This window comes from Dermochelys coriacea, chromosome 21, assembly GCF_009764565.3.
Source record: "Dermochelys coriacea isolate rDerCor1 chromosome 21, rDerCor1.pri.v4, whole genome shotgun sequence".
In the NCBI taxonomy this organism is placed as follows: domain Eukaryota; kingdom Metazoa; phylum Chordata; order Testudines; family Dermochelyidae; genus Dermochelys; species Dermochelys coriacea.
In genome coordinates, this window is record NC_050088.1 from 17,770,812 (window position 1) to 17,798,574 (window position 27,763).

The 27,763-nt window shown below is 47.4% G+C and overlaps 1 protein-coding gene across 1 annotated transcript in view; it reads left to right on the top strand.

Moving 5' to 3' along the window:
• Positions 1–728: 728 nt before the first annotated feature.
• Positions 729–27,763, top strand: part of KLHL12 (kelch like family member 12) — a 78,611-nt gene continuing 51,576 nt past the window's right edge. The window contains exons 1-3 of the mRNA XM_038379604.2: positions 729–1,049; positions 13,535–13,688; positions 14,253–14,470. Of these exons, the coding sequence (XP_038235532.1) occupies positions 867–1,049; positions 13,535–13,688; positions 14,253–14,470 (555 nt within the window). The 5' untranslated portion in view covers positions 729–866. The remainder of the gene's footprint in view (positions 1,050–13,534; positions 13,689–14,252; positions 14,471–27,763) is intronic.

Consider the following 27,763-nt stretch of genomic DNA (forward strand, 5'->3'; position numbering starts at 1 on the left):
GTTGGGGGGGGGGCTTCTGGGCGCCACCAACATTTCTACAAACCTGCCACCCCTGGCAGTTTACAGTTTAACAGTGTTTGGACCACATTTTGAGGGGGAGAGTAACATTGCACCTTCCCCTGTGGAAGGGTTTGCACCAGGCCCAGGTAACACTGGTGCTGCCCGCGTCGCAGGGGTTGCGCTCCCCGGGGGGGGAACAGAGTCCTGCGCCTAGGACGGAAGAATCCGCTGCCCCGCTACAGGCCGGGGCTCGGCCGCAGCCCTGCAGAGCAGGAGCCGGGGTTACAGCGGCCGAGGAGCTGGACGCGAGTCCGCAGCGGGCCCTCGTTGCCAAGACGGGCCGCAGGAGGGGGCGCCTTGCCAGCCGACGCAGGGGCGCGACTCTTCCCCTCTGCCCGGCGCCGGCGGGGCCGCCCCCGGAGCGCCGCGTGCCGCACTACAGAGGGGATGCGGAGCGAACGGGCTTCTTCAGTCTCCCGCGCCGCGGGCTTCGGGGTTCAAAGCCCCCCGCTGCCCGCTGCCCTCGGGCTGCCTGCCGCGGGCGGCCAGTGCGCAGAGCGCGGGCACGTACCGCGGCCCCGCAGCGGGGGGCAGCGGCCGCCTCGGACACCCCCCCCCGGGGGGCGGGCGCGCGCGCGGCAGCCGCAGCAGAGGGGTCCGTTGCTGGGTGACGAAGGGCGGGGTCTACGCGGGGTGACGTCACCAGCGTGCGCCGGCGCCCAGAGCTGGCGGTTGGCGCGGCGGAGGCGGCCGCGCCGGGCCGGGCCGGGCCGGGCCGAGCAGCCTCGGGCGCGTCGCTGCTGCCCCCGCGTTCCGTCTAGCGGGAGCGGCCTCCGAGCCGAGCTCCCCGCCGCCGCCCCGCCGCCATGGCCCCCAAGGACGTCATGACCAACTGCCACGCCAAGTCCATCCTGAACGCCATGAACGCGCTGCGGCGGAGCGGCACGCTGTGCGACGTGACTCTGCGCGTGCAGCGCCAAGCCTTCGCCGCGCACCGCATCGTGCTGGCGGCCTGCAGCGACTACTTCTGCGCCATGTTCACCAGCGAGGTAGGGCGCGCGCCGCGCCGCGCCGCTCCCGAGCCCAGCCCAGCCCGGCCCGGGGCTTCGCCTCGGCCGCGGGGTGGCGGCGCTGCCTTGCGCTGAGCGCATCCCCCGGCCGGCCGGCGCCGTGGGCTGCCCCGAGCGCCGACAGCCTGAGCGGCGCCCTGGGGGACGGCACGGCGCGGACCGGCTCAAGCTCCGACAGCAGGTCCCCGGCAGAACCGCGCGCAGCCCATCGCGCTGAGCTCCAGCTCCGCTTCCCCATCCGCTGGGCCGGGCTCTGCTTCATAAGATTTGCTGATGATTTGCACTAATTGCACCTTCTTACTTCGCACAATGCTGGAAGCGGGGCACGTTTGGCCGAGCTGCAGTTCGCTGGCTGGTTCAGGTTGTGAAATAGCAGGTGCTGTCTGGGGCTTTGGTTCAGACTTAATGCTGTAGCAAACAGGAGAAACATGAAGGGGGCAGTGAGGGATTGTGGAACTGGGTTTGTAAAAGATACATTTCTGTTGTCTCTCTCCAGAGACGAGATGATAACTTTCTTTTCTAGCTTTCAGAGTAGCAGCCGTGTTTAGTCTGTGTTCACAAAAAGAAAAGGAGGACTTGTGGCACCTTAGAGACTAACCAATTTATCTGAGCATAAGCTTTCGTGAGCTACAGCTCACTTCATTAGATGCATCCGATGAAGTGAGCTGTAGCTCACAAAAGCTTATACTCAAATGAATTGGTTAGACTCTAAGGTGCCACAAATACTCCTTTTTTTTTTTTTTTTTTTTCCCTTTTTCTAGTAGCCTCTGAGTTGGTATGGAGAGAGTGGGCTGAAGGAAACTGAGATTCTGTCTCCCTACAATGCCAGTAGCCCTTTCTGGGGATATCATTCTCCTCAGATCTTCACAAAACATGTAAATAGATACATGTCTTTACCTTATGTTTCCTCATTCTTGCGATTTTCAGCTTTGCATTATTGTTCTTCAGCAACCTTGGCTGCCTTTTATCAAGTGTCTGTGAAGATGAATATGTGATTTTAAAAAAAAATTATAGTGAACTTATTGCTGGTAAACGTGCAGGATTCACTTTGCTGGAGATTGAAGCTTTTTAACCACCAATAGTCAAACATGGGCAGCAAGCAATGCAAACTTCCCTGTCCACCAGCCCCTAACTCCCTGTCAGTGCAATTTAGTCCTTATCAGAGGGACCACATCTAGCAGGAGCACAGTGAGTTCTTGGGACCTTTGCTGAGACTGCTAATATGGGCCAATGACAGCAGTTATTAGTGTGCATTAGGAATTAAGCTGAGACCATTTCTCCTTGACACCCCCCCCCCGCCCCACAACACATCTTTCAAGATGCATGGGTCCTATATGTGCCTATCACAACATGTGGCATACCTCACCCAGCATACTAAGGGTACGTCTACACTGCAATTAAAAACCCACGGCTGGCCTGTGCCAGCTGATTTGAGTCATGGGCCTTGGGCTAAGGGGTTGTTTAATTGCAGTGTAAATGTTTAGGCTGGAGTCTAGCCCCTAGGACCTTGTGAGGTGGGAGGGTCCCCGAACTTGGGCTGAAACTCATGCTGGACCATCTACACTGCAGTTAAACAGCGCCTTAGCCTGAGGCCCAAGAGCCCAAGTCAGCTGGTACGGGTCAGCTGCAAGTGTCTAATTACATTGTAGAAATATCCTAAATACCCCAAAAACTATGTGGGTGAAACGAAACAAACTCTCAAATGAACTCTCACAGGGCAGGTCTACGCTTAAAATGCTGCATCAGTGCAGCTGCACCGCTGTAGCAGTTAAGTGAAGACTTTTCTCTGCTAACAGGAGACCTGCTCCCAGCAGTGTAATTAATCCACTTCTATGAGGCGGTAGCTATGTTGATGGGAGAAGCTCTCCTGCCGACATAGCGCTGTCTACGTAAGGGGTTAAGTCAGTATAACTACGTTGCTCAGAGGTGTGGATTTTTCGTAGTTATACCAATATAAGTCTGTAGTGTAGACCTGGCCACAGAAAAATGAAAATACAAAAACACCATATTACTCGTGTGTGGACACTCACAAAATGATCATTCCATACCTGACCTCTCAGAAGAAACCTGAACAACTTCTTCAAAAGATGAGCCTGGGAGCTTACATTCATAATTCTGCTATATACTAAAAATCATGAACTCAATAAAGACATTGTTGTAATGAGCTATAAATCCAGTCTGTAATCCACTAACCCCCTTTTGTCCTACCACTGCAAGGTGTTAACTGTTCACTTCATCTTGAGTGGTCTCTTGCAACATGTTAACTCCTTTCCTTAACAATGTGTTCCATCTTGTATTAAGCTGTGGCACTCCGAGTACCTCTTCCAGACCTGAAGAAGAGCGGTGTGTAAGGGTATGTCTACATATGAAATTAGGTCAAATTTATAGAAATCGATTTTTTAGAAATCGATTTTATACAGTTGATTGTATGAGTCCCCACTTAAGACCATTAAGTCGTCTGAGTGCATCCACAGTACCGAGGCTAGTGTCGATTTCCGGAAAGTTGCACTGTGGGTAGCTATCGCACAGTTCCTGCAATCTCTGCCGCCCATTGGAATTCTGGGTTGAGATCCCAATGCCTGATGGGGCAAAAACATTGTCACGGGTGGTTCTGGGTACATGTCTTTCTCCCCCCGCGCCCCCCCCCCCCCCGTGAAAGCAATGGCAGACAATTGTTTCGTGCCTTTTTTCCTGGGTTACCCATGCAGATGCCATACCACAGCAAGCATGGAGCTCGCTTAGCTCACTGAAACTGTACGTGTCCTGGGTGCTGGCAGACCCGGTACTGCATTGCTACACAGCAGCAGCTCATTGCCTTGTGGCAGCAGACAGTGCAGTACGACTGGTAGCAGTCGTCGTCTCCTGGGTGCTCTTGGCTGACCTCGGTGAGGTCGGTCAGGGGCAGACATGGATGTTCCTGGCAGACCTCGGACATAAATGGGAGCGACTCCAGGTCATTCTCTTCTTAACTTTCGTCTTATGGAGATTCAGCCTGCCTGGATGTTGTCGTTTCCAGGCAGGCTGAATCTCCATGAGACTAAAGTTAAGAAGAGAATGACCTGGAGTCACTCCCATTTCGTTCTGCACCATCTGCTGGCAAGCACCCAGGAGACGACAATGGCAAGCAGTTGTACTGCACCATCTGCTGCCAGCCTACCCCTTGTTCCACCCTCCCTCCCTCCCTCAGTGAAAGCAACGGCCAACAATAGTTTCACGCCTTTTTTCGTTCGGGTACCATATTGCTATCAGCATCGTCATCCACCCTCTGTTTCTGCTGCCACTCTGCTCTCCTGCAGACGCCATACCACGGCAACCATGGAGCCTGCTCAGATCACCGCAGCAATTATGAGCGTTGTAAACAACACATGCGTTATTCAGCAGTATATGCAGAATCAGAACCTGCAAAAGCAGGCGAGGAGGTGACGGCAGCAAGGTGAGGAGAGTGGTGAGGACATGGACACAGACTTCTCTCAAAGTACGGGCCTCGGCAATGTGGACATCATGGTGGTAATGGGGCAAGTTCATGCTGTGGAACGCCAATTCTGGGCCCGGGAAACAAGCACAGACTGGTGGGACTGCATAGTGTTGCAGGTCTGGGACGATTCCCAGTGGCTGTGAAACTTTCACATGCGTAAGGGTACTTTCATGGAACTTTGTGACTTGCTTTCCCCTGCCCTGAAGCACAAGAATACCAAGATGAGAGCAGTCCTCACAGTTGAGAAGCGAGTGGCAATAGCCCTCTGGAAGCTTGCAAAGCCAGACAGCTACCGGTCAGTCGGGAATCAGTTTGGAGTGGGCAAATCTACTGTGGGGGCTGCTGGGATCCAAGTAGCCAACGTAATCATTGAGCTGCTGCTACCAAGGGTAGCGAGTCTGGGAAATGTGCAGGTCATAATGGATGGCTTTGCTGCAATGGGATTGCCGAACTGTGGTGGGGTGACAGATGGAACCCATATCCCTATCTTAGCACTGGACCACCAAGGCAGAGAGTATGTAAACTGCAAGGGGTACGTTTCAGTGGTGCTGCAAGCACTGGTGGATCACAAGGGACGTTTCACCAACATCAAAGTGGGATGGCCAGGAAAGGTACATGATGCTCTCATTTTCAGGAATTCTGGTCTATTTCAACAGCTGCAGCAAGGGACTTTCTTCCCAGACCAGAAAATAGCCGTTGGGGATGTTGAAATGCCTATAGTTCTCCTTGGGGACCCAGCCTACCCCTTCATGCCATGGCTCATGAAGCCATACACAGGCAGTCTGGTCAGTAGTCAGGAGCTGTTCAACTATAGGCTGAGCAAGTGCAGAATGGTGGTAGAATGTGCATTTGGACGTTTAAAAGTACGCTGGCGCAATTTACTGACGCTATTAGACCTCAGCGAAACCAATATTCCCATTATTATTACTGCTTGCTGTGCGCTCCACAATATCTGTGAGAATAAGGGGGAGATGTTTATGGCAGGGTGAGAGGTTGAGGCAAATTGCCTAGCCATTGATTACGCGCAGCCAGACACCAGGGCGGTTAGAAGAGTACAGGAAGGTGCGGTGGTATCAGAGAAGCTTTGAAAACCAGTTTCATGACTGGCCAGGCTACGGTGTGACAGTTCTATTTGTTTCTCCTTGATGAAAACCCGCCCCCTTGGTTCACTCTACTTCCCTGTAAGCCAACCGCCCTCTCCTCCCACCTTCGATCACTGCTTGCAGAGGTAATAAAGACACTTGTTTCAAATTCATGCATTCTTTATTCATTCATCACACAAATAGGGGGATAACTGCCAAGGTAGGCCGGGAGGGGTGGGGGAGGAGGGAAGCACCGGGTGGGGTGGTGGAGGAGGGAAGGACAAGGCCACACAGCACTTTAAAAGTTTAAAACTTATTGAATGCCAGCTTTCTGTTGCTTGGGCAGTCCTCTGGGATAGAGTGCTGGATGCCTGGAGGCCCCCCCCCCACCGTGTTCTTGTGCATCTGGGTGGGGAGGCTATGGAACTTGGGGAGGAGGGCGGTTGGTTACACAGGGACTGTAGCAGCGGTCTGTGCTCCTGCCTTTCCTGTAGCTCAACCGTACGTCAGAGCATATCGGTTTGATCCTCCAGTAGCCTTGACATTGGCTCCTGCCTTCTGTCAGCAAGCTGAAACCACCTATCATCTTCAGCCCACCACCTGTCCTTGCATTCATATTGTGCTTTCCTGGATTCTGACATTGCTTGCCTCCACGCATTCTGCTGGGCTCTTTCAGTGTGGGAGGACAGCATGAGCTCAGAGAACATTTCATCGCGAGTGCATTTTTTTCGCCTTCTAATCTTTGCTAGCCTCTGGGACGGAGATGATAGTGTGAGTGTTAAAACATTTGCAGCTGCGAGAGGGGGGGAAAAAGGGAGAGTAGTAGTTTAAAAAGACACATTTTAGAGAACATTGGGTAGACTCTTTCATGGTGAATCTTGCTGTTAACATTACATAGCACATGTACATTTGGTACAAGGTCGCACTTTGCCTCTTATATTGAGGGTCTTCCGGTTTGGTGTGAGAGATCGCACACGCATGGCTGGGCAACAGAATTCGGCTTGCCAGCAGCCATGGTAAGCCACAGTCTTTTGGCTGCTTTAACCGTCATAACGTGGGAATGGTTTCAAACAGCAGCACCCTCCTTTCCCAGACCAAGCAGCTGTTGGGTTGGCAATTTAAAAGAAGGGGCTGCGGTTTTCGGGTTAACATGCAGCACAAACTGAACTAACCCTCTCCCTCCCCCCCCCCCACACGATTCTCTGGGATGATTGCTTCACTCCCTCCCCCCACTGCGTGGATAACAGTAGGAATATTTCTTTTCAGCCACAGGCACACTGACTTATAAAGCAAGGTCAGTTCCTCGCCCTGAATGTCTTAAGGGTCTTCCTTCAACAGGGCATCAAAGAAAGAATTCAAAGAAAGATTCACAGAAAGAATCATGGTGATGCAGTGGCTTATAAGTTCTCTTATGGAAGGTCAATGTTAAGATGAATGTTTTTGTGGTATTGAAAGCGCCAAAATGAAGCAGAGTTTGGTTGTCCTTGAATAAAAATCCCACCTGATAATCCCATAGACAGGCGGTATAGTTCATGCAGGTTGTAGGTGCTGTTCTTGACATCTGGGCATTAAATTACTGCTGCTGTATTATGAAATGTTAGCTATTGCTACCTTTTTATGATTAAAGTTGCTAGTGAGTATTTCAGACCCCAGCTTTCCCCAACTGCCCTACTTCCCAGTCCTCAAGCAGAGGCTTCAAAATGGGTAGATTTGGTTTGGGGCCAAGGAAGAATTTAGGGATTACTTTAAATCAAAGCTGCAGAAGCTATCGGAAGCCTGTATCCCAAGAAAGGGGAAAAAATTCATAGGAAGGAGTTGTAGACCAAGCTGGATGAGCAAGCATCTTAGAGAGGTGATTAAGAAGAAGCAGAAAGCATACAGGGAGTGGAAGATGGGAGGGATCAGCAAGGAAAGCTACCTAATTGAGGTCAGAACATGTAGGGATAAAGCGAGACAGGCTAAAAGTCGAGTAGAGTTGGACCTTGCAAAGGGAATTAAAACCAATAGTAAAAGGTTCTATAGTCATATAAATAAGAAGAAAACTAAGAAAGAAGAAGTGGGGCCGCTTAACACTGAGGATGGAGTGGAGGTTAAAGATAAGCTAGGCATGGCCCAATATCTAAACAAATACTTTGCCTCAGTCTTTAATAAGGCTAAAGAGGATCTTAGGGATAATGGTAGCATGACAAATGGGAATGAGGATATGGCGGTAGATATTACCATATCTGAGGTAGAAGCGAAACTGAAACAGCTTAATGGGACTAAATCGGGGGGCTCAGATAATCTTCATCCAAGAATATTAAAGGAATTGGCAACTGAAATTGTAAGCCCATTAGCAAGAATTTTTAACGAATCTTTAAACTCGGGAGTAGTACCGAATGATTGGAGAATTGCTAATATAGTTCCTATTTTTAAGAAAGGAAAAAAAAAAGTGATCCGGGTAACTACAGGCCAGTTAGTTTGACATCTGTAGTATGCAAGGTCCTGGAAAAAATTTTGAAGGAGAAATTAGTTAAGGACATTGAAGTCAATGGCAAATGACTCAGGGATCGGTTTTGGGACCAATCTTATTTAATCTTTTTATTACTGACCTTGGCACAAAAAGTGGGAGTGTGCTAATAAAGTTTGCAGATAATACAAAGCTGGGAGGTATTGCCAATTCGGAGAAGGATCGGGATATTATACAGGAGGATCTGGATGACCTTGTAAACTGGAGTAATAGTAATAGGATGAAATTTAATAGTGAGAAGTGTAAGGTTATGCATTTAGGGATTAATAACAAGAATTTTAGTTATAAGTTGGGGACGCATCAATTAGAAGTAACAGAAGAGGAGAAGGACCTCGGAGTATTGGTTGATCATAGGATGAGTATGAGCTGCCAATGTGATATGGCTGTGAAAAAAGCTAATGCGGTTTTGGGATGCATCAGGAGAGGCATTTCCAGTAGGGATAAGGAGGTTTTAGTACCAACAAGGCACTGGTGAGACTTCACCTGGAATACTGTGTGCAGTTCTGGTCTCCCATGTTCAAAAAGGATGAATTCAAGCTGGAGCAGGTACAGAGAAGGGCTACTAGGATGATCCGAGGAATGGAAAACTTGTCTTATGAAAGGAGACTTAAGGAGCTTGGCTTGTTTAGCCTAACTAAAAGAAGGTTGAGGGGAGATATGATTGTTCTCTATAAATATATCAGAGGGATAAATACAGGAGAGGGAGAGGAATTATTTCAGCTCAGCACCAATGTGGACACAAGAACAAATGGGTCTAAACTGGCCACCAGGAAGTTTAGACTTGAAATCAGACGAAGGTTTTTAACCATCAGAGGAGTGAAGTTTAGGAATAGCCTTCCAAGGGAAGCAGTGGGGGCAAAAGATCTATCTGGTTTTAAGATTCTACTTGAAAAGTTTATAGAGGAGATGGTATGATGGGATAATGGGATTTTGGTAAGTAATTGATCTTTCAATATTCAGGGTAAATAGGACTAATCCCCTGAGATGGGATATTAGATGGATGGGATCTGAGTTACCCAGGAAAGAATTTTCTGTAGTATCTGGCTGGTGAATCTTGCCCATATGCTCAGGGTTTAGCTGATTGCCATATTTGGGGTTGGGAAGGAATTTTCCTCCAGGGCAGATTGGAGAGGCCCTGGAGGTTTTTCGCCTTCCTCTGTAGCATGGGGCATGGTTGACTTGAGGGAGGCTTCTCTGCTCCTTGAAGTCTTTAAACCATGATTTAAGGACTTCAATAGCTCAGACATAGGTGAGGTTTTTCATAGGAGAGGGTGGGTGAGATTCTGTGGCCTGCGCTGTGCAGGAGGTCGGACTAGATGATCAGAATGGTCCCTTCTGACCTTAGTATCTATGAATCTATGAATTTTTCTACCAGATTTAAAGTGAATTGGACCAAGGGTGTTCTAAATATAGAAGCTCTTCAGAATCTGAAAAGTTTGTGTGTTTTGGCACTCAGTTTCAGGAAAAGATGAGAGGGGGAGAGAGAGAGAGAGTATGCATGCTTAGTTTTCTGGTCTCATCTAGTTTAAGAGTTGATGTGCAGGTCCAAAGCTTAGGTGAGTAAATAGCTAAGAATTTAAATAGGAGCTTCACGTGGCAGCACAGAAGGCAGAGGAGATGGCTGAGAGGGGATAGGTTCTTTGCTCCTCGGGACACCTGTATGCACTGTGTGAAGCCTAGGAAAATGAGTGTGGGGAGCAGACTAGGAAGTCTTAGCCCCTTGGTCACTTTCCTGGCATCCTTAGTCCCCCTTCAGATCCTATTTCATTGTTTTGCTTCCTGTACTTACACCATCCTCTGCAGACCTGTTAAGATGTTTACTTCCTGCTTATTTCAGGATGTTTATAGAAGTTGGAGAGGTATAGGGAAAGTATAGCACTTGGGGGCAGTGAGGTCACAAGATGGGAGAGTCACTCCTTCCTCCTTTTCATGAACGTGGTCGACAACTCTGTCTAGTTCACTGTGGAGGGGGTATGAGCTTTGATTCTTCAAAGCGTTGGCCCAAGTGCAGCACCATTCCTGCACTCTCCTCAGGAGCAGAGGGGGAATGGCTCTGTTCTTTTTTTGAGCAACGTTACATCTGACTATACTCTCTTCTCTATCCAAACAGCTGTCACCTGCTACCTCAGCACCATCTTCAGATTTTCATGTTTGGCTTTCCCTCTTCCACTCTTCTCAGTTTCCCATCCTCATCCTTGGTGACCTCGATTTACAAATTGATATCCCCCTGCCCCAAACCTGACTACTTGTCCTCCTGTCTTTATGATTTTAAACCATGATGTAGCTTGCTCACTTACCAAAATGGCCACTCATCTGATTTTGTTTTCACTAAAAGCTGTTTCTTCTTGATTTCCCTGTATCTAAAGGCTTCTTCAGTCAGAAAATCTGTCCTGGTAAAGGAGGGATGTGAAAGCTGCAATTTTATCAAATGGAAAAAGAGAAAGTTGATAGTGATTTGATAGTAAATTAGCAGTTATGCAGTGCAGACTATTGATAAGGTAGAAAGTAAAAGCATGAATGAAAAAAATGTGCAGTAAGATGTTAGTTGGCTAATTTATAATCCATTTGACAGATCTCAAAAAATAACTAAATGAAGACTCATCATCTGAAAACATTTTTAATAGTAAGTGTAACTAACTTTTCTAGGGACATGCTGGATTCTCCATCTCTTGGAGTCTTTAAATCAGGAATGGATGTTTGTTTCTAAAAGACATGCTGTAACTCACAAGAAGTTATGGCCTTAAAGTCCTGCACTTAGGAAGGAAGAATCCCATGCACCGCTACAGGCTGGGGACCGACTGGCTAAGCAGCAGTTCTGCAGAGAAGGACTTTGGGATTAGAGTGGACGAGAAGTCAGCAGTATGCCCTTGTTGCCAAGAAGGCCAGTGACGTATTGGGCTCTATTAGTAGAAGCATTGCCAGGAGGTCGAGGGAAGTGATTATTCCCCTCTATTCGGCACTGGTGAGGCTACACCTGGAGCATTGCATCCAGTTTTGTCTCCCTACTACAGAAGGGATGTGGACAAATTGGAGAGAGTCCAGCGGAGGGCAACGAAAATGATTAGGGGGCTGGGGCATATGACTTATGAGAAGAGGCTGAGGGATCAGGGCTTATTTAGTCTGCAGAAGAGAAGAGTGAGGGGGGATTTGCTAGCAGCCTTCAGCTACCTGACCCGGGGGGAACCAAAGAGGATGGAGCTAGGCTGTTCTCAGTGATGGCAGATGACGGAACAAGAAGAAATGGTCTCAAGTTGCAGTAGGGGAGGTCTAGGTTGGATATTAGGAAAAACTATTTCACTAATGGTGAAGCATTGGAATGCGTTACCTAGGGAGGTGGTGGAATCTTCATCCTTAGAGGTTTTTAAGGCCTGGCTTGACAAAGCCCTGGCTGGGATGATTTAGTTGGGGTTGGTCCTGCTTTGAGCAGGGGATTGGACTAGATGACCTCCTGAGGTCTCTTCCAACCCTAATATTCAATGATGTGGGAATCACTGGGTAAAGTTCTCTAGCCTGGCCTCTGCAGGAGGTCAGACTAAATTATTTTAATGGTTCCATCTGGCCTTAAGTTTTATGAATCCTCTCTCTCAGATTGCCACTCAGTCTCATTGTATATGATCCATTCACCTTTTACATCCCATTTCTCTGTAATCCTCAGGCTGTTGACTTCTTACACTCTTCCTACCCACTTTCTTTTGAATCCTCATTCTGCTTTCCCCATCACCTTTGACTCCTGTTCCCCTCTCTCCTACTGTAAAGTGCATCCCAGTAACCCACAGCACTGGCTCAGTCTGGTTACTCCACTCCTGCGTTGCCTGCACCTTCACAGGAAGTCCCAGGACTGCACTGATTTCCTCCACTACTGGATTATTTTCTTCTCCTTCAACTCTGGCAGTTCGGTGGCGAAACAACAATCCTTCCTTACTGAATCCTTATCCATAACTGTTTAATCTCATCTTTGACAAGAGAAGCTCAGGTGCTTTTCTCTGAATCATACACGTCTAGTACTGACACTGCCACCTTTAGACATATACAGGCTTCTGGAAAAAAAATTCTACTTCACAAGTCACATCCTGAAGACCTCACTAAGGGCCTGTGCATATTGATAGGGGATCCTCAACAGCTTGCAGGAGCAGGCTTTGTGGTTCTGTATGCTAGCCAGTTATCCAAGAGTCAATAGAAACAGAGTCATCAGGTTTACAATAGAGACATGAAACCAATTATGAACTGAAGCACAATCTCATTATTTCATCTGTACACACATAAGTACTGTGGCTTCTCGGAATTTAATATGCCCACAGTTGATGGAGCCTTTAAAGCCCTTAGAAAAAAATTTGATCCAAAATAACACATCTTACAAAATAACAAAAGGAAGATGGAAGGTTGGCATTGCTAAGTGGGCCAGAGTTAAGGTTGACTGGGTATCTTAACTGTGCATTACTTTATTTTCATGTTTTTCGTGCAAGTTTAACCTTTGCTCTGAAATTACTGGCTTTTTAACAGAACTATGAAGTTCTTGTAAGGATTTTTATCCTTAAAAGATTGTCCCTTCAATCTTAACACTAGCTTAATGGAACTTTTTGTGTGGTGTGTTTATAAAGACAGGCATTAATGGTTACTCCACACAACCAATAATGTGTCAGGCAGCCAATCCAAGACGAAGAGTTGTGGGGAACTCTCCTTCCCTCCTCACTTCTGCGTATCAGATGACACAGGCGCTGACTTTTATTTTTCACAGTGGGTGCTCTATCCCAAGGCCCCACTTCTGCTTGGCCTCTTCCCCCAAAGCACTGCTCTTGCTCCACCTCTTCCTGCCCAGCCCCCTCCCCTAAGGCCTCCTGCCTGCCCGCTGTTCCCTCCTCTCTGCCCCCGATGACCCTCCTCCCGCCTGCCCACCCACGGGTCCCTTCTCTCTGCCCCCTCCCCCAAATGCTCACCAAATAGCTGATCCGGCGGCCAGCACCAGGGCAGAACCACTATGGATAGTGGGTGCTGAGCACTGCCTTATTTTTTCCCCTGGGTGCTTGAGCCCTGGAGCACCCATGGAGTCTGCGCCTATGCCAGGTGATGTTAGTGAGTCTGCTGTTCATCTTGGGTTAAATACCACCCATTAAGCTTCCGTTGTGTCAAACCTCATCTGGGTTCTTCCAAAACACAGTTTCCCTGAGGCATCCTTCTACACAAAAGAAACACTTATGCTGTCTTTTCTACACATGTGTATGCGCGCACGCACGCATGCTGAATTCTCCAAGGAATTCCTTCATCTTTATCTTTTCCCTTTTTACATACACTAAAAAGGCAGAGTACTCTGAAGGGACAACTTTTAAGAGCCATCACTGGGGTTTTGGTCTGACCTCTTAATGGAAAATAAACCATTATCTCCCTTGCTTTTAATTTGTAGCTTTCAGAAAAAGATAAACCATATGTGGATATCCAAGGGTTGACGGCCTCTACTATGGAAATCCTGCTGGACTTTGTGTATACAGAAACGGTTCATGTCACAGTAGAAAATGTCCAGGAATTGCTCCCAGCAGCATGTCTGCTTCAGCTGAAAGGTAATTGCAAACCAATTAGCCATGCAGATTGTACAGTTGATGCTGTTTAGGGCTCTGGAATGTCTGACTTGTAAGTAAAGGAAAGATTGCAGAAAGCGAAATAGGCTGCTGGGTTGTTTCCAGACCCAAGTCTTTTTGTGTTGAAATTGCATAATAGCTGTTTGTCAAATGTGCTGCTGTATGTACTCTGTTCTCACTGATAAGAAAGTTTAACCCTCGTGGAGAAATGGTGCTAAAACAAATAATTGTCCCAGGTCATCTCCCACTCTAAGGTCTTATAGATCCCTGAGCTCTGTAAGGCTTCCTTTTGAGTCTCTCCTATATTTGTCAAGTTATTTTTAATATGTATAGTCAGTGGTCTAAATATACCGCCTGTTGCTTTATTTTTTCCTGGCCCCTGAAGAAATGTTTGCCTAGATGCCCCTTTGTGTGTGCATACCTCTAAGCAAGGCTTTGGGGTTGACATTTTAATATAGACTAGAGCTTGGTTTTCTAAATTACTTTCCAAAGCAATGATTGGATAGCAGAAGTGCATGAGCTCATTCACTCATCTCATTTCCATAGGTGTGAAGCAGGCTTGTTGTGAGTTCTTGGAAAGCCAGCTGGATCCATCAAACTGTTTGGGCATCCGAGATTTTGCTGAGACGCACAACTGCGTTGATCTAATGCAGGCAGCAGAGGTCTTCAGCCAGAAACACTTCCCAGAGGTGGTTCAGCATGAAGAGTTCATCCTCTTAAATCAGGAAGAGGTGGAAAAGCTCATCAAATGTGATGAAATTCAGGTAAAGGTAGCAGGTTTTGTTGTGCAAATCAATGAGAGCAAAATAATGCTTGAAAACAAAGCAAATAACAGTATGTCTACCCCTCTTCCATTTCCCCCACATTGGTTAGTTCATAATACTCTAGGAATGGCTATCTCAGGCAGGCTTTGAATGCTCTGTTGAAATCTGCTTTTTACTGAATCAGCTGCATATTCTGAAACTGACAGGTGGAGTGTAACTTCTCCTCTGCAGCAAGGTAGCTGTCATTGGAACATGGAGAATGAAACATTGGTTACTGTGTTCGTTACTAACTGTTATGAAAAGACCAATACTACAAACCAGAACCAAATTAGTTACAATCAAGGAGAAAGGCTAAGACACGACAGACATGGGGGATATTTCTCTCTGGTGTAGAACAGAAATCGTGAACTCTGGGTTTAACACTTGGGCTTAACAGTGGGTGATCAGCTGGGTTAACAGTTGTAGTTACAAAAAAGTTACAATGGGCTATATTTATTAGGCATCAGGTTATGCTTAGGCCAGTGTTGGTTGTTGTTAGGATAGAGCTTGTGGATTCTGCTTTTATCTTCAGTGCGTTCTATACAGGCAGGAAATATCTCACTCTTCCAGAGTGAGATACCTTCCTTGCCTGTCAAATAGCTTACTCTAGTTAAAATCATCAAGTGACCTGTGCCCCACACTGCAGGGGAAGGTGAAAAAATCTCAGGTTTACTGCCAATTTAACCTGGGGGGAAATTACTTCTCAACCCCAAATATGGTGATCAGGTAGACCCTGAGCATGTGGGTGAGACCCACCAACCATCTACCTGGAAAAGAATTCTTTGTAATAACACCGAGCCTTCCCCATCTAGGGTCCATCTCAGGAGATATTTGTTAATAACAGTCGCAGATGATCCATATGCCATTATAGGCTACCTCATCATACCATCCTCTACATAAATTTATCAAGCTCAGACTTGAAAGAGGTTTGGTTTTTGCCCTCACTACTCTTCCAGAACTTCACTCCTCTGATGGTTAGAAATCTTTGTCTAGTTTCAAGCCTAAACTTGTTGTTGAGCAGTGTATATCCCTTTGTTCTTGTGCCATCATTGGCCCTTAAACACCAGGGAGAGAGAGGAGTTGTTATCCTTCTGATAGCGATTATATCTCCCCTTTGCCTTTGTTTTGTTAGGCTAAACCAGCCAACCTCCTTAAGTCTCCTCTCATAAAGTAGGTTTTCCTTTCTTCTGATCATCCTAGTAGCCCTTCCCTGCACCTGTTCCAGTTTGAATTCATCTTTCTTATACATAGGAGACCAGAATTACACACAGATGAGGTGTCATCAGTCCCTTGTATAATGGCAATGACACTTCCCTGTCTCTTCTAGAAATACCTCACCTGATGCATCCTAGGATTGTATTAGCCTTTTTCATGGCTGTATCACATTGGTGATTCATAGTCATCCTGTGATCAACCAGTCCATCCAGGTCTTTTTCCTGCTCTGTCGCTTGCAACTGATAAGTCCCCAACTTGTAGCAAAAACTCCTGTTGTTAATCCCTAAATGCATGATCTTGCACTCTCCACTATTAAATTTCATCCCATTTCTATTACTTAGCTTTCAGGGTTCTCCAAATCTTGTATAATATTCTGGTCTTTCTCCCTATTGGCAATACCTCCAACTTTGTGTCATCTGCAAAGTTTATTAGTACACTCACACTTTGTGTCAAGGTCGTTAATGAAAATGTTAAATAAGATTGGTCCCAAGACTGATCCTTGAGGCGTTCCACTTGTACTCTCTCTCTCTCCAGCCCAATAGTTCACTTTTCAGTATGACCTGGTGTAGTTTCCCCTTTAACCACCTTTTGATTCTTGTATTAATCCTCATCTTTTCCAATTTAACTAATAACTACCCACATGGAACTGTATCATATGCTTTACTGAAATCCAGTTAGATTAGATCTACTGCTTTTTCTTTGTCTAGATTAAAAGTCTTATCTCAAAGAAAGAGATCAGGTTGGGTCTAGCACAGTCTACCTTTTGTAAAACCATGTTGTATTCTATACAAATTACCATTCATCTCTGTCTTTAATTATGCTCTCTTTCAGAATTTGTTCTAAAATCTTGCATACAACTGAGGTCAAACTACTGGGCTTGTAGTTTCCCAGATCATGTTTTCCTTCCCTTTCTTAAACATAAGGACAATAGTTGCAATTCTCTAGTCATAAGGTACGAATCCTGAGTTTATGGATTTGTTAAAAATCCTTGCTACTGGGCTTTCAATTTCATTTGCCAGTTCCTTTAATATTCTTGGATGGAGATCATCCCAGCCTCACGCTTTGGTCCCATTAAGCTGTCTGAGTTTGGCTTCTGCCTCATACGTGGTAATTTCTACTTCCATTTCCTTGTGCCCACTAGCCACCTGGCCGCTCCCCCCAAGATCCCCATTAGCTTTATTGAAAACTGAGGCAAAGTATTCATTTAGGTGTTGGGCCATACCTAGATTATCTTTAATCTTCATGCCGGATTCTCCCTTCTTTTGTTGTTTTTCTTTTTATATATATGGCTAAAGAACCTTTTATAATGGTTTTTAATTTCCTTTGCAAGATCCAGCTCTGTTTGGCTTTAGGCACTTCCCACTTTATCCCTAAACCTCCAGACCTCCAAGAGGTAGCTTTCCTTGCTAATCCATCCCTTCTTCCATGCCTTGTAGGCTTTCTGATTTCTCTTAAGAACCTGTTTGAGATGCTTGGGCTGCAACCCTTCCCTATGATGTCCCCCACCCCCCTTGCTTGGATGCAAGTTCCAGGTGGTTTCTGCAACTTTGACTTAAAGTAGTTACAAGCCTCCTTCACATTTGCTATTGCATACGTCAGCTCTGGTCAGAGGGGAGAGCTTACAGATATTTTGGCTCCAAAAGCAATGGAGCCTTTCATATTAAGAGCATTTTCTGCAAATAAATTAATAGCATTTACTACCCAGTATTTTTGATTGACCCGAGAGCTCTCTCTGGTTCTTTTGCAGAGCATCTTTTTCTCCATTTCCTGAAGAAGCTATCAGACATTCCAAAAACAATTGGTGTTGGTGCCCAGTGTCTGGTTTCAGAAATACAATTAGGTCTTTAATTTCTATCAGTCATTCCTTGTATGCTGCTGAGCAGCATACGAGTGCATGCGCCATCCCCATGAATGTGGGATACTTCCACCTAGGTGAGCAGTAAACCACAGGAGTGTATATGCACAAGTTTGAAATATAGACAGAATAGAGCCAATACTTATAACCTTAAATACAAAAATGATCCATGCATACCGATAGCATAATCATAACCAGCAAACCATAACTGTGTCTTAGACACCTTATTTCTCCCCCTTTATACAAGATTTGGTGCCACTACAGGACCTTGGTTACAACAATGATATATACAGTCCCAGTTCATGTCAATAACGTTACAGTTGATGAAGATTATAAAATTACATCTCTAAAAAATCCTTGCATAGATTTTTAGATGCACAATCATCTTTAGCGTTAAATGCTTGGATCTTCAGACAGTTTTTTAAATAAATCTTTCAGAAGACCATCCTTATCTAAAGTACACATTTTAATTACTATAGTAAAAGAAAAGTTGCTTCCAAAGTCTTCCTGTCCTTTGTCCATCCCTTTCTTCCTTCACACACCGCTCCCGCTCCCGTTGAAGAGAACCCTTAAGGGGACAATACTCCTTTCCTTCCAGATAGTTGGACAAAGAATTTCCCTTTCTTTACTTCTGACTATCTGATGAACTCTCTGAGAACGCTCTAGAAATATCAGTACATAGTAAGATATAAAATCCATTGTTATGCCTAAAATCTTTGGAAACCTATTTTTTAAAGTTGGTGAAATTTCATAAACATGTCTATTGTTATGGAGATCACACAAAGTAAATTAGTGTTCCCTTTTTCTAAGAGCAATGAACATTGTTGTGAACACACTAAACCTCTGTGACTGATTAATGTCTTTGATTCAGTGAGTTAAATATGTAGTAATCTGGAATTATTACTTTATGAAGGCTTAAGAGTACATTTAAAATATAAAATCATCTTACAAATACTGATTAAGAAAATGTAAAACAGAAAAGCTGCATCATGTATTCCGTAACATTTAATGTTGTATTCAGCAAGACAGCTGACTCGCCCTTACTACAAAGTTTTTTGCAAATAAATCTCTGACAGACTTCAGGGTATATCAAAAAACCTATGACTGACATTTTTTATTCCCAAGTTTAGTGCTTTTAATTAGGTACCTTCTGCATGTCCAGTCTTCACCCTTTGGGATGCACTGGAAAACATGCCCTATTTTCTTTAGAAAGAAATTGCAGAAGTTTTTTTTTGTTGTTTTTTTTTTCTTTTTTCTTCTCAAATGTCATTTGCTTCATTTGGGTTCAGGGATTTGGCTGGAAGGGGGTGAGGAGGGAGACAATGTGGGAGAGGACGGGGCCTGGGCAGAGTGGGGGCTGGGTCTGGGGCACAGCAGGAGTGGCATATGGGCGGGACCACAGGCTGAAGAAGTGGGCTAGGGAGCTAGCCTCCCCAGGTGGTAGCTTCACCCACTCATCCATGACAGCAGGTAAGAGTGGGTCAGCTCCCGCACACCCAGTGTGCACTGCAGTCTCCTTAGACAGGGGCCATATTCACAGAGCCGAATGCGCTGGTGCCGCGCATTCTGCGTGATGGAGAGGGTACAGGGCTCTCTGCATGGAACTGTGACTCTCCGCCACCATGTGGCAGGCCGGGCGGCTTGGTATCCTTGCTGCCTCATCCTCTTTTCCCCCCCACGGCTGCAAACCCAGGCTGCTGTTGGGCATAGGGGGCACCAGTTTAATAATACTACGTAGGCCCCATAAATCCTAAGGACGGCCCTGATGTCTGCAGCACTGTCTTGGAACTTCTGTCTTCCCCACACCTACATGTTGTGGGGCTGGGTGGTTCCACAAAGGTCTCAGTGAAGGAGGAGTCTCCTCTATACAGCTCTTGCCCAAAGGGTGCTTTGGGTGGAGGAATAACCCTGACTGGGTCCCTTTTTCCCCAGGGTATGCCTGTTCGTAGAAATGCAAAACAGTTCAGTTGGAGAGAAAGAGATGCGGGTGGCAGGAGGTGCCACTGAAATGGTCATTAGTTAGGTCTACTGTGATTCCCATGCTAAGGTTCACAAAGTTGGATGGGGAGCTGTCGTGGGGCAACAACTCACCGGTGCGGTGCCTCCTGTTGGTCATCCTGGGAATTAGCTCTTTTGGCTAGGAACGCCCTCTGCAGGCCGGTGTCTCACCTGCCGCTGGCCCCCATGTCCCTCCCGGATCCTAGTGCCTTCCTCGTCAGGGTTTTGCCCCAGCAGTAACCCACAATCCTAGTCTCCCTATCCAGGGGATCCCTCTACCCCCACCTTGCCTCAGTGGCCACTGCCAGTCACAATCTAGCCCCCGCTCCCTGGGGCAGACTGCAGTCTATGAACCACTCATCATCGGCAAGGGGGTTTGGACCAGCTGCCTCTGTCTATCTCTGGGCTGCCCCTCTGCAGCCCCAGTACCCTTTCATAGGCCTTTAACTAGGCCTGCAGCCAGGGGCTTTGCTAGGCTGGAGCTCTCTCTGCACTTCCCCATCACTGGTCCACCCTAGGTACCCTTCTTAACTTCCCAGGTAGCCAGGTCCTTCTCTCTCTAGGAAGCTAGAGAGAGTGTCTGTCCTCACTTCTGGCCCACAGCCCTCTTATAAGGGCCAGCTGGACCCTGATTAAGCTGGCCACAGCTGTGGCTGCTTTCCCAATCAGCCTGCTTTTCCCATTCACAGCCCTCTCCTGGGCTGCTTTAACCCCATCAGGGCAGGAGCGGAGTAGTCACCCCGCTACAGGAGCCCTAACGGGTTAGGAAGGACCAAGTTAGTGCTGATTACTGGTTAGATAGTGAAGGTGAGTCAGTGACAGAGATGATGAAACAACTTGAGAAACTAAATTGTACTATGTCACCAGGTCAGGATGGTGCTGAAAGAGGCTTAATTAAAAGCAGCCACCCTCCAGCTGACTTGCTGTTAACATTAACTGAATTGTGATCGTCTAGCCTGACCTTGTGTATAACACAGGCTGTAAAACTTCCACGCCAAAAAATTCTTAGAATCTTTTAGAAAAACATCCAACCTTTAATTTAAAAATAGCTAGTGATGGAGAATCCACCGGTTTCAGAGTAGCAGCCGTGTTAGTCTGTATTCGCAAAAAGAAAAGGAGTACTTGTGGCACCTTAGAGAAGGTGCCACAAGTACTCCTTTTCTTTTTGGAGAATCCACCATGACTGTTGGTAAATTGTTCTGATGATTAATTATGCTGACTGTTGAAAAACATATGCCTTTCCTGTCTGAATTTATCTAACTTTAATTTCTAGCCATTGGATTGTGTTATATCTTTCTCTGCTAGATTGAAGAGCCCATTATTAAATATTTGTTCCCCATATGGGTACTTACAGGCTGTGATCAAGTCACCCCTTAACCTCCTTTTTGTTAAGCTAAATAGATTGAGTTCCTTGAGTCTATTACTGTAAAGCATGTTTTCTAATCCATTAATCATTCTTGTGGTTCTTATTTGAACTCCCTTCAGTTTATCAGTATCCTTCTTTCTGTGGGCACTAGAACTGGACACAGTATTTCAGCAGCAATCACATCAGTGCCAAGGACAGAGGTAAAATAATCATTCTACTCCTACTTGAGATTCCTGTTTATGCATTCAAGGATTTTATTAGCCCAAGGGTCTCAAACTCAATTTACCTGAGGGCCAGTGGCAGTCCTCAAATGCTCCCAGTGGGCCAATGATGTCACTGAAGATGGTGTTCACACCTCCTCCCAGCCTGTTTCCCACCCTTTTCCCTCGCTCCCTTGGCCTCATGCTGCCCTGGCTGACTCTGCCCGGTGACTAGTGACACTGCCTCCATGGCTGACCTTGCCCAGCAACTAGTGATGGTATGTCTGTCCCTCTGCCCCAGCCAGTGGGAGCTGGGGCAGTGGGGGCGGCGCCTGCAGCAGACAGGCAGCATGGCTGTATTATTCTCTCTTCTGTTGCTTCGCCAGCAACAGCAGGGATAGGGAACCGCTTGCAGGGAGCCGAGCTGCCCAAGTTGAATGACACCTTGCCAAGTGCAACCCCTGGGAGGGTCCCAGGAGCAGCAGGATGGAGCAATGTTGAGGGGACGGGCATGTGAATCTCTCCTGTCGTTCCCCTCCTGCCTCACGCTCCTGGCCAGCAGCCACAAGGGCTGGATGAAAAAACTTTTTTAAAAGTTTCTATGGGCCTCAGTGGGGAGGTTCTCGGGCCGCAGGTGTCCCACAGGCCTGGACTTTGAGACCTCTGTATTAGCCCCTTTGGCCTTAGAATTACACTAGGAGCATATGTTCTTCTTCGAGTGATTGCTCATGTGCATTCCAGTAGGGGTGTGCATGCGCCGTGTGCACGATCGTTGGAAGGTTTTTCCCCTAGCGGTACCCGTCGGGTCCGCTGTGGAGACCCCTGAAGTGGCACCTTATGGCAGTGTATATAGATCCCTGCCGACCCGCCGCCTGCTCAGTTCCTCCTTACTGCCAGTGACAGTTGTTGGAGCAGCTCAGTCTCTTGCATTCGCAAGTGCCTACATAGTGGTTCCCTTTTCTTAGTTGTTAGGTCATTGTATAGTAGTTAGTTGGACTTCCTTTGGGGGGCTTCCGCCCCGCTCTAGTTTCCCCAGGCACCAGGGCATGCCTTGGTTGCAGGGGTTTAAGGCATGCGAGAGGTGGAGAAACCTATGCCCACAGGCAATCCGGTGCCTGTCTCAAGTGCCTAGGAGAAGGCCATCAGACAGATAAGTGCCCAATTTGCAGGAGTTTCAAACCCAGGACTAAGAGAGAACTGGACTATTGTTTGAAGCGCCTCCTGAAGGAGTCGACCCTCTGTCCACAGCTGGCACAAGAACCGGCACTGGCATCATCAGTGCATAGCGCCCGGCCTTGGTGTGAGATGTCCTGGCACCGAGGAAGGGTTCCTCGAAGGAGCACCAGCGCCACTCCCCAACTCGTAAGACCAGTGCCATGTGGCACTGCTCGCCGTCCGTGGTGCTGCATAAGAAAAAGAAGGCGGACAGGGGCTGTTCCCCCCATCAAGAAGCCGCGAGGGGACTCCAGCGGGACACCCACGGTCTGGGCCTCAAGACCCGGCACCGTTGACTCAGGCCCCAACAGGAGGCCTGTCGAGTCTGGTGCTAGTGGACTTCCTGACTCGGGAGATTTGGGAGGACGAGCTCGACCTTCCATTCACACTGGACACTTGTGAGGCAGCACGGGACCTTATTGCCGTGACAGCGCAGTCCCTAGCCCCACAGGTGCAGGCTCCGGCACCAACTGAACTATCTATCCTGGCACTGCATGTGGCTGCGGCACTGCCCCGGTTCATCATCATGGTAAGCCTTTGATGTTACGGCACCGCTCACCATCTACCTGATACCGCTCCCCAGCTCCGTCCCCCCATGGTCAGGCACAGACTACTCGTCCGAGTCAGACGCCGAGTCTTCTGTCTCTAGACGCAGCCACTACTGCTCCCGGTCCCAGCACTGCAGACCAGTGGAACCATCAGCACTGAAGGTTGCCTGGCCACCCCAGTGGCAGGGCCTAGTCCAGTGGCCCTTTTTGACCCCTTGGGCCTACCATCAGGCACAGGGTCAGGGCTTCAGGCTGACATCGGTGGCATCTGCACCCCGTGGTCCCCCCTCCCCCCCACCGCAAGCAACGTCGCTGGCTTGCCACACCCCCAGGGCTCCTGAGGACCCTGCACGAGAAAGGGACTCTGGGCTGTCAAGCTCAGGCTCAGTTCTCGAACCAGCGCTATCAGTGACTCTAGAGCCACCTCCAGTCACGGGAGGCTCCAAAGTACCTGACTCAGCCTCCAGAGAGCCGGAAGGGCAGGAGACCCTGTCCCATGGGTCTCCTCCTCGCTAGACGAGGCAGTGGCAGTCACCACCACCACCCTACCTTGATGGATACCAAGGGACACCAGGACCTCCTTAGGAGAGTGGCCCTAAATCTCAATCTCCAGGCAGAAGAGGTCATGGAGGACTCTGACCCGATGGTGGACATCCTTGCTCCTGAAGATCCTTCTAGGGTGGCCTTGCCCCTCATAAGAATGATCCAAAACACCAGGTGCTCTGGCAGACCCAGGCCTCTATACTACCCACTGCTAAAGGGGTGGAAAGATGCTATTTTGTGCCGCAGAACAGGTATGAACACTTTTTTCACCCACCCCCAACTGGGGACTCTGGTGGTTGATGCTGCAAACCACAAAGAGAGGCAAGGACTGCTGTGTCCCGCACCTATGTTACAGGATGCTAAGAAGCTGGGCCTTTTCGGCCGGAAGGTCTGCTCGTCCAGGGGGCTCCAGCTTCAAGTGGACAACTAGCCAGCAGTACTCAGCTGCTATGCTTTCAACTCTTGGAGCTCTTTGGCACAGGTATACAGGCCAGGCAGGGACCCTTTGGATGCGATAGTTATCCTCCACCCTCGCATTCTCGATTCTCTCCGCTGGTGGCTGCAACCACAAGTGGTCTGTGCAGGAGTACCCTTTGCCAAATCTCAACCTCGCTATCCCTGGTCACAGACGCCTTGGCACTCGTTTAGGGAGTGCACCTGGGCAATATCAGAGCTCAAGGCCCATGGTCCCACACAGAATTATCACTGCATATCAACGTAAGAGAGCTGAGGGTGGTTCATCTGGCATGTCAGGAATTCCAGGCCCGTCTGCAGGGTGCATGCGTGTGCGTGCTGAGGGACAACACTGCAGTGATGTTCTATATAAACAAACAGGGTGGTGCTTGCTCCTCTCCCCTGTGCCAGGAAGCCCTCGAGCTGTAGGATTTTTGTATCGCCCACTCGATGCACCTAGAGGCATCACACCTTCCAAGAGCGCAAAATGAACTAGCCGATCGCCTCAGACGTTCATTTCACGGTCACGAATGGTTCCTCAGGCTGGACATTGCACACTTGATTTTCCAGAGGTGGGGTTCTCCCCACATAGACCTGTTTGCGACGTGGAGCAACAGGAAGTGCCAGCGGTTCTGTTTTCCTGAACCACAGCTCAGGCTCCATCGCGGACGCCTTTCATGGACGAGTCACCTTCTGTACATGTTCCCGCCCTTCCCTCTCATACACAAAGTCCTTCTCAAGACTCACCGGGATAGGGCTTCCTTGATCCTCGTAGCGCCACCATGGCCCCATCAGCACTGTTTCACCATGTTGATGAACCTCCCAGTGGACTGGTCAATGGTGCTTCTTGTATGCCTGACCCTAATCACACAGGACCACGGCCATCTGCAACACCCCAGTCTTGAGTCCCTCCACCCATGGCATGGAAATGCCATGGCTGAACTCTCTTGAGCTTCATTATTCAGACCCAGGTCCTGCTGGGAAGTAGGAAACCCTCCACTCGTGCCACGTACCTGGCAAAGTAGAAGCGTTTTTCCCATCTAGTCTCGACAAAGGGGAATCGAACCACATCACAGCTAGCGTCAATTCCCCTTGTTTTGGACTACCTGTTACACCTTGAGCAGCAGGGGTTGGCAATATCCTCTCTCAGGGTACACCTTGCTGCCATTTCGGCTTTTCACCTGGGAGCTGCGGGTGGGTCAGTCTTCAGTAATCCCGTGGTGGGCAGGTTTCTCAAGGGCTTAGACAGACTTTATCCCCAGGTACGACGGCCCATTCCCCAGTTAGACCTTAACCTAGTCCTGTCCTCACTCATGGAGACCCCTTTCGAGCCCAGGGCAACCTGCCCTCTGTCCTACTTCTCCTGGAAGGTGGACTTTCTGGTGGCCATAACCTTGGCCAGAAGGGTATCTGAGCTCAGAGTGCTGACTTGCGAGCCTCCCGTACGGTATTTTATTAAGACAGGGTGCAGCTATGCCCCCACCCTGCGTTTCTGCCAAAGATAGTCTTTCAGTTTCATGTGAACCAAGACACATTTTTACCTGTTCTTCCCTAAGACCCATGCCAGTAACAGAGAGTGCATGTTCCATTTCCTTGGATGTTAGGCATCCCCTAGCATTCTACATTGAGCGCACAAAACCATTTCGTAAGTCACCGCAGCTCTTTTTTGCAGTCGCAGAAAGGATGAGGGGGCTCCCGATCTCATCCCAGCACATTTTGTCACGGATCACGTCCTGTATCAGGACTTGCTATGACCTGGCAAAACTTCCAAACCCTCCGCTTATGGTGCGCTCCACGAGAGCGCAGGCGTCGTCTGCAGCATTCCTGCCGCAGGTCCCTATCCAGGACATATGTAAGGCAGCAACATGGTCTTCCATCCACATCTTCATGTCACACTACACCATTATCCAGCAGGCGAGGGACGACGTATCCTTTGGCAGGGCAGTCCTGCACTCAAGTCAAGGAATAATGCATCCACTGCTTTCCCGTCATCCACAGAGCCAGTTATCTCATCATAGAAGGCAATTAGGTTAGTCAGGCATGACTTGCCTTGGTGAATCCATGCTGACTCTTCCTGATCACTTTCCTCTCCTCTAAGTGCATCAAAATGGATTCCTTGAGGACCTGCTCCATGATTTTTCCTGGGGCTGGAGTATTGTGTCCAGTTTTGGTCCCACCACTACAGAAGGGATGTGAACAAATTGGAGAGAGTCCAGCAGAGGGCAGTGGAAATGATTAGGGGCAGGGGCCTATGATTTACGAGGAGAGGCTGAGGCAACTGGGCTTATTTAGTCTGCAGAAGTGAAGAGTGAAGGGGGATTTGATCGCAGCCTTAAACTACCTGAAGGTGGGTTCCAAAGGGGATGGAGCAAGGCTGTATTCAGTGGTGACGGATGACAGAACAAGAAGCAATGGTCTCAAGTTGCAGTAGGGGAGGTCTTGGTTGGATATTAAGAAACACTATTTCACTGGGAGGGTAGTGAAGCACTGGAATGGGTTACCTAGGGAGGTGGTGGAATCTCTATCCTTAGAGGTTTTTAAGACCCAGCTTGACAAAGCCCTGGCTGGGATGATTTAATTGGTGTTGGTCCTGCTTTAAGCAGGGGATTGGACTAGGTGACCTCCTGAGGTCTCTTCTAACTCTAATATTTTATTCTGTGATTCCATCTATATTATGACAGGTTTCAGAGTCGCAGCCGTGTTAGTCTGTATTCGCAAAAAGAAAAGGAGGACTTGTGGCACCTTAGACTAACAAATTTATTAGAGCATAAGCTTTCGTGATGCATCCGATGAAGTGAGCTGTAGCTCACGAAAGCTTATGCTCTAATAAATTTGTTAGTCTCTAAGGTGCCACAAGTACTCCTTTTCTCATCTATCTTATGTAGGGGAAAACGCTGTATGATCATGTGGGACTTCAGTTTGAGTGACATCTGCTGGAGGTCTCATGCTGTTAATACTGAAACATCTTTGGAATTTCTAAACATTATAGATGGCAATATCCTAACTCTCAAAGTGTTGCAGCAAACATGGGGGAATTCTTTGTTAGACCTTGTCTTGATAGATAAAGAAGAAGTGATCACAGAACTAAAAATTAATGGGTACCTTAAGTACAAGTGATCCTAAGTTCATCACATTTATAATGTGGAAGCAGAATAAAGTTCAAACCAGTTATATATATACTTGGTGTTTTAATAGGGCCAAGTTCATAAAGTTGAAAATAATTATAAGATTGATCAGCTCGGAGGAAGAATTTAATTAGAAAAATATAAATGATCATTGGGAATCATTTAAGAACACATTACAAGATGCCCCAAAAAACACAATCCTGTAACTGAGGAAGAAGGCCACGCTGGTGAAAAAACTGACCTGGTTCAGAGAGGAAGTAAAGGCAGCTTTAAAAAAAAATAAATATATAACAAGTGGAAGAAAGGGGAAGTTGATAGTAATGAATATGAATAAGAAGTTAGGAATTGTAGAAAATTTATAAGGAATATAAGGAAATGTCTATGGCTAGCAGAATTAAGGACAGTAGAGAATTTATTAAATATATTAGGAACAAAAACAATCCTAATATTTCCATTACTAGATGGAAATGGTAAAATTATCAGTAATAATGCAAAAAAGTAGAAGAGCTCAATAAATATTTCTGTACTGTATATGGGGAAAAACATGATATAATCTTATCATATGCTGCTGCTTAACACTCTTTTCATTTCATTAGTATCTCAGGAGGATGTGAAACAGAAGCTACTAAAGTTAGACATTTTGAAATGTAGGTCCAGATAACTTGCATCCAAGAGTTTTAAGAGAGCTGGCTGAGGATCTTGCTGGATCATTAATGTTGATTTTCAATAAGTCTTG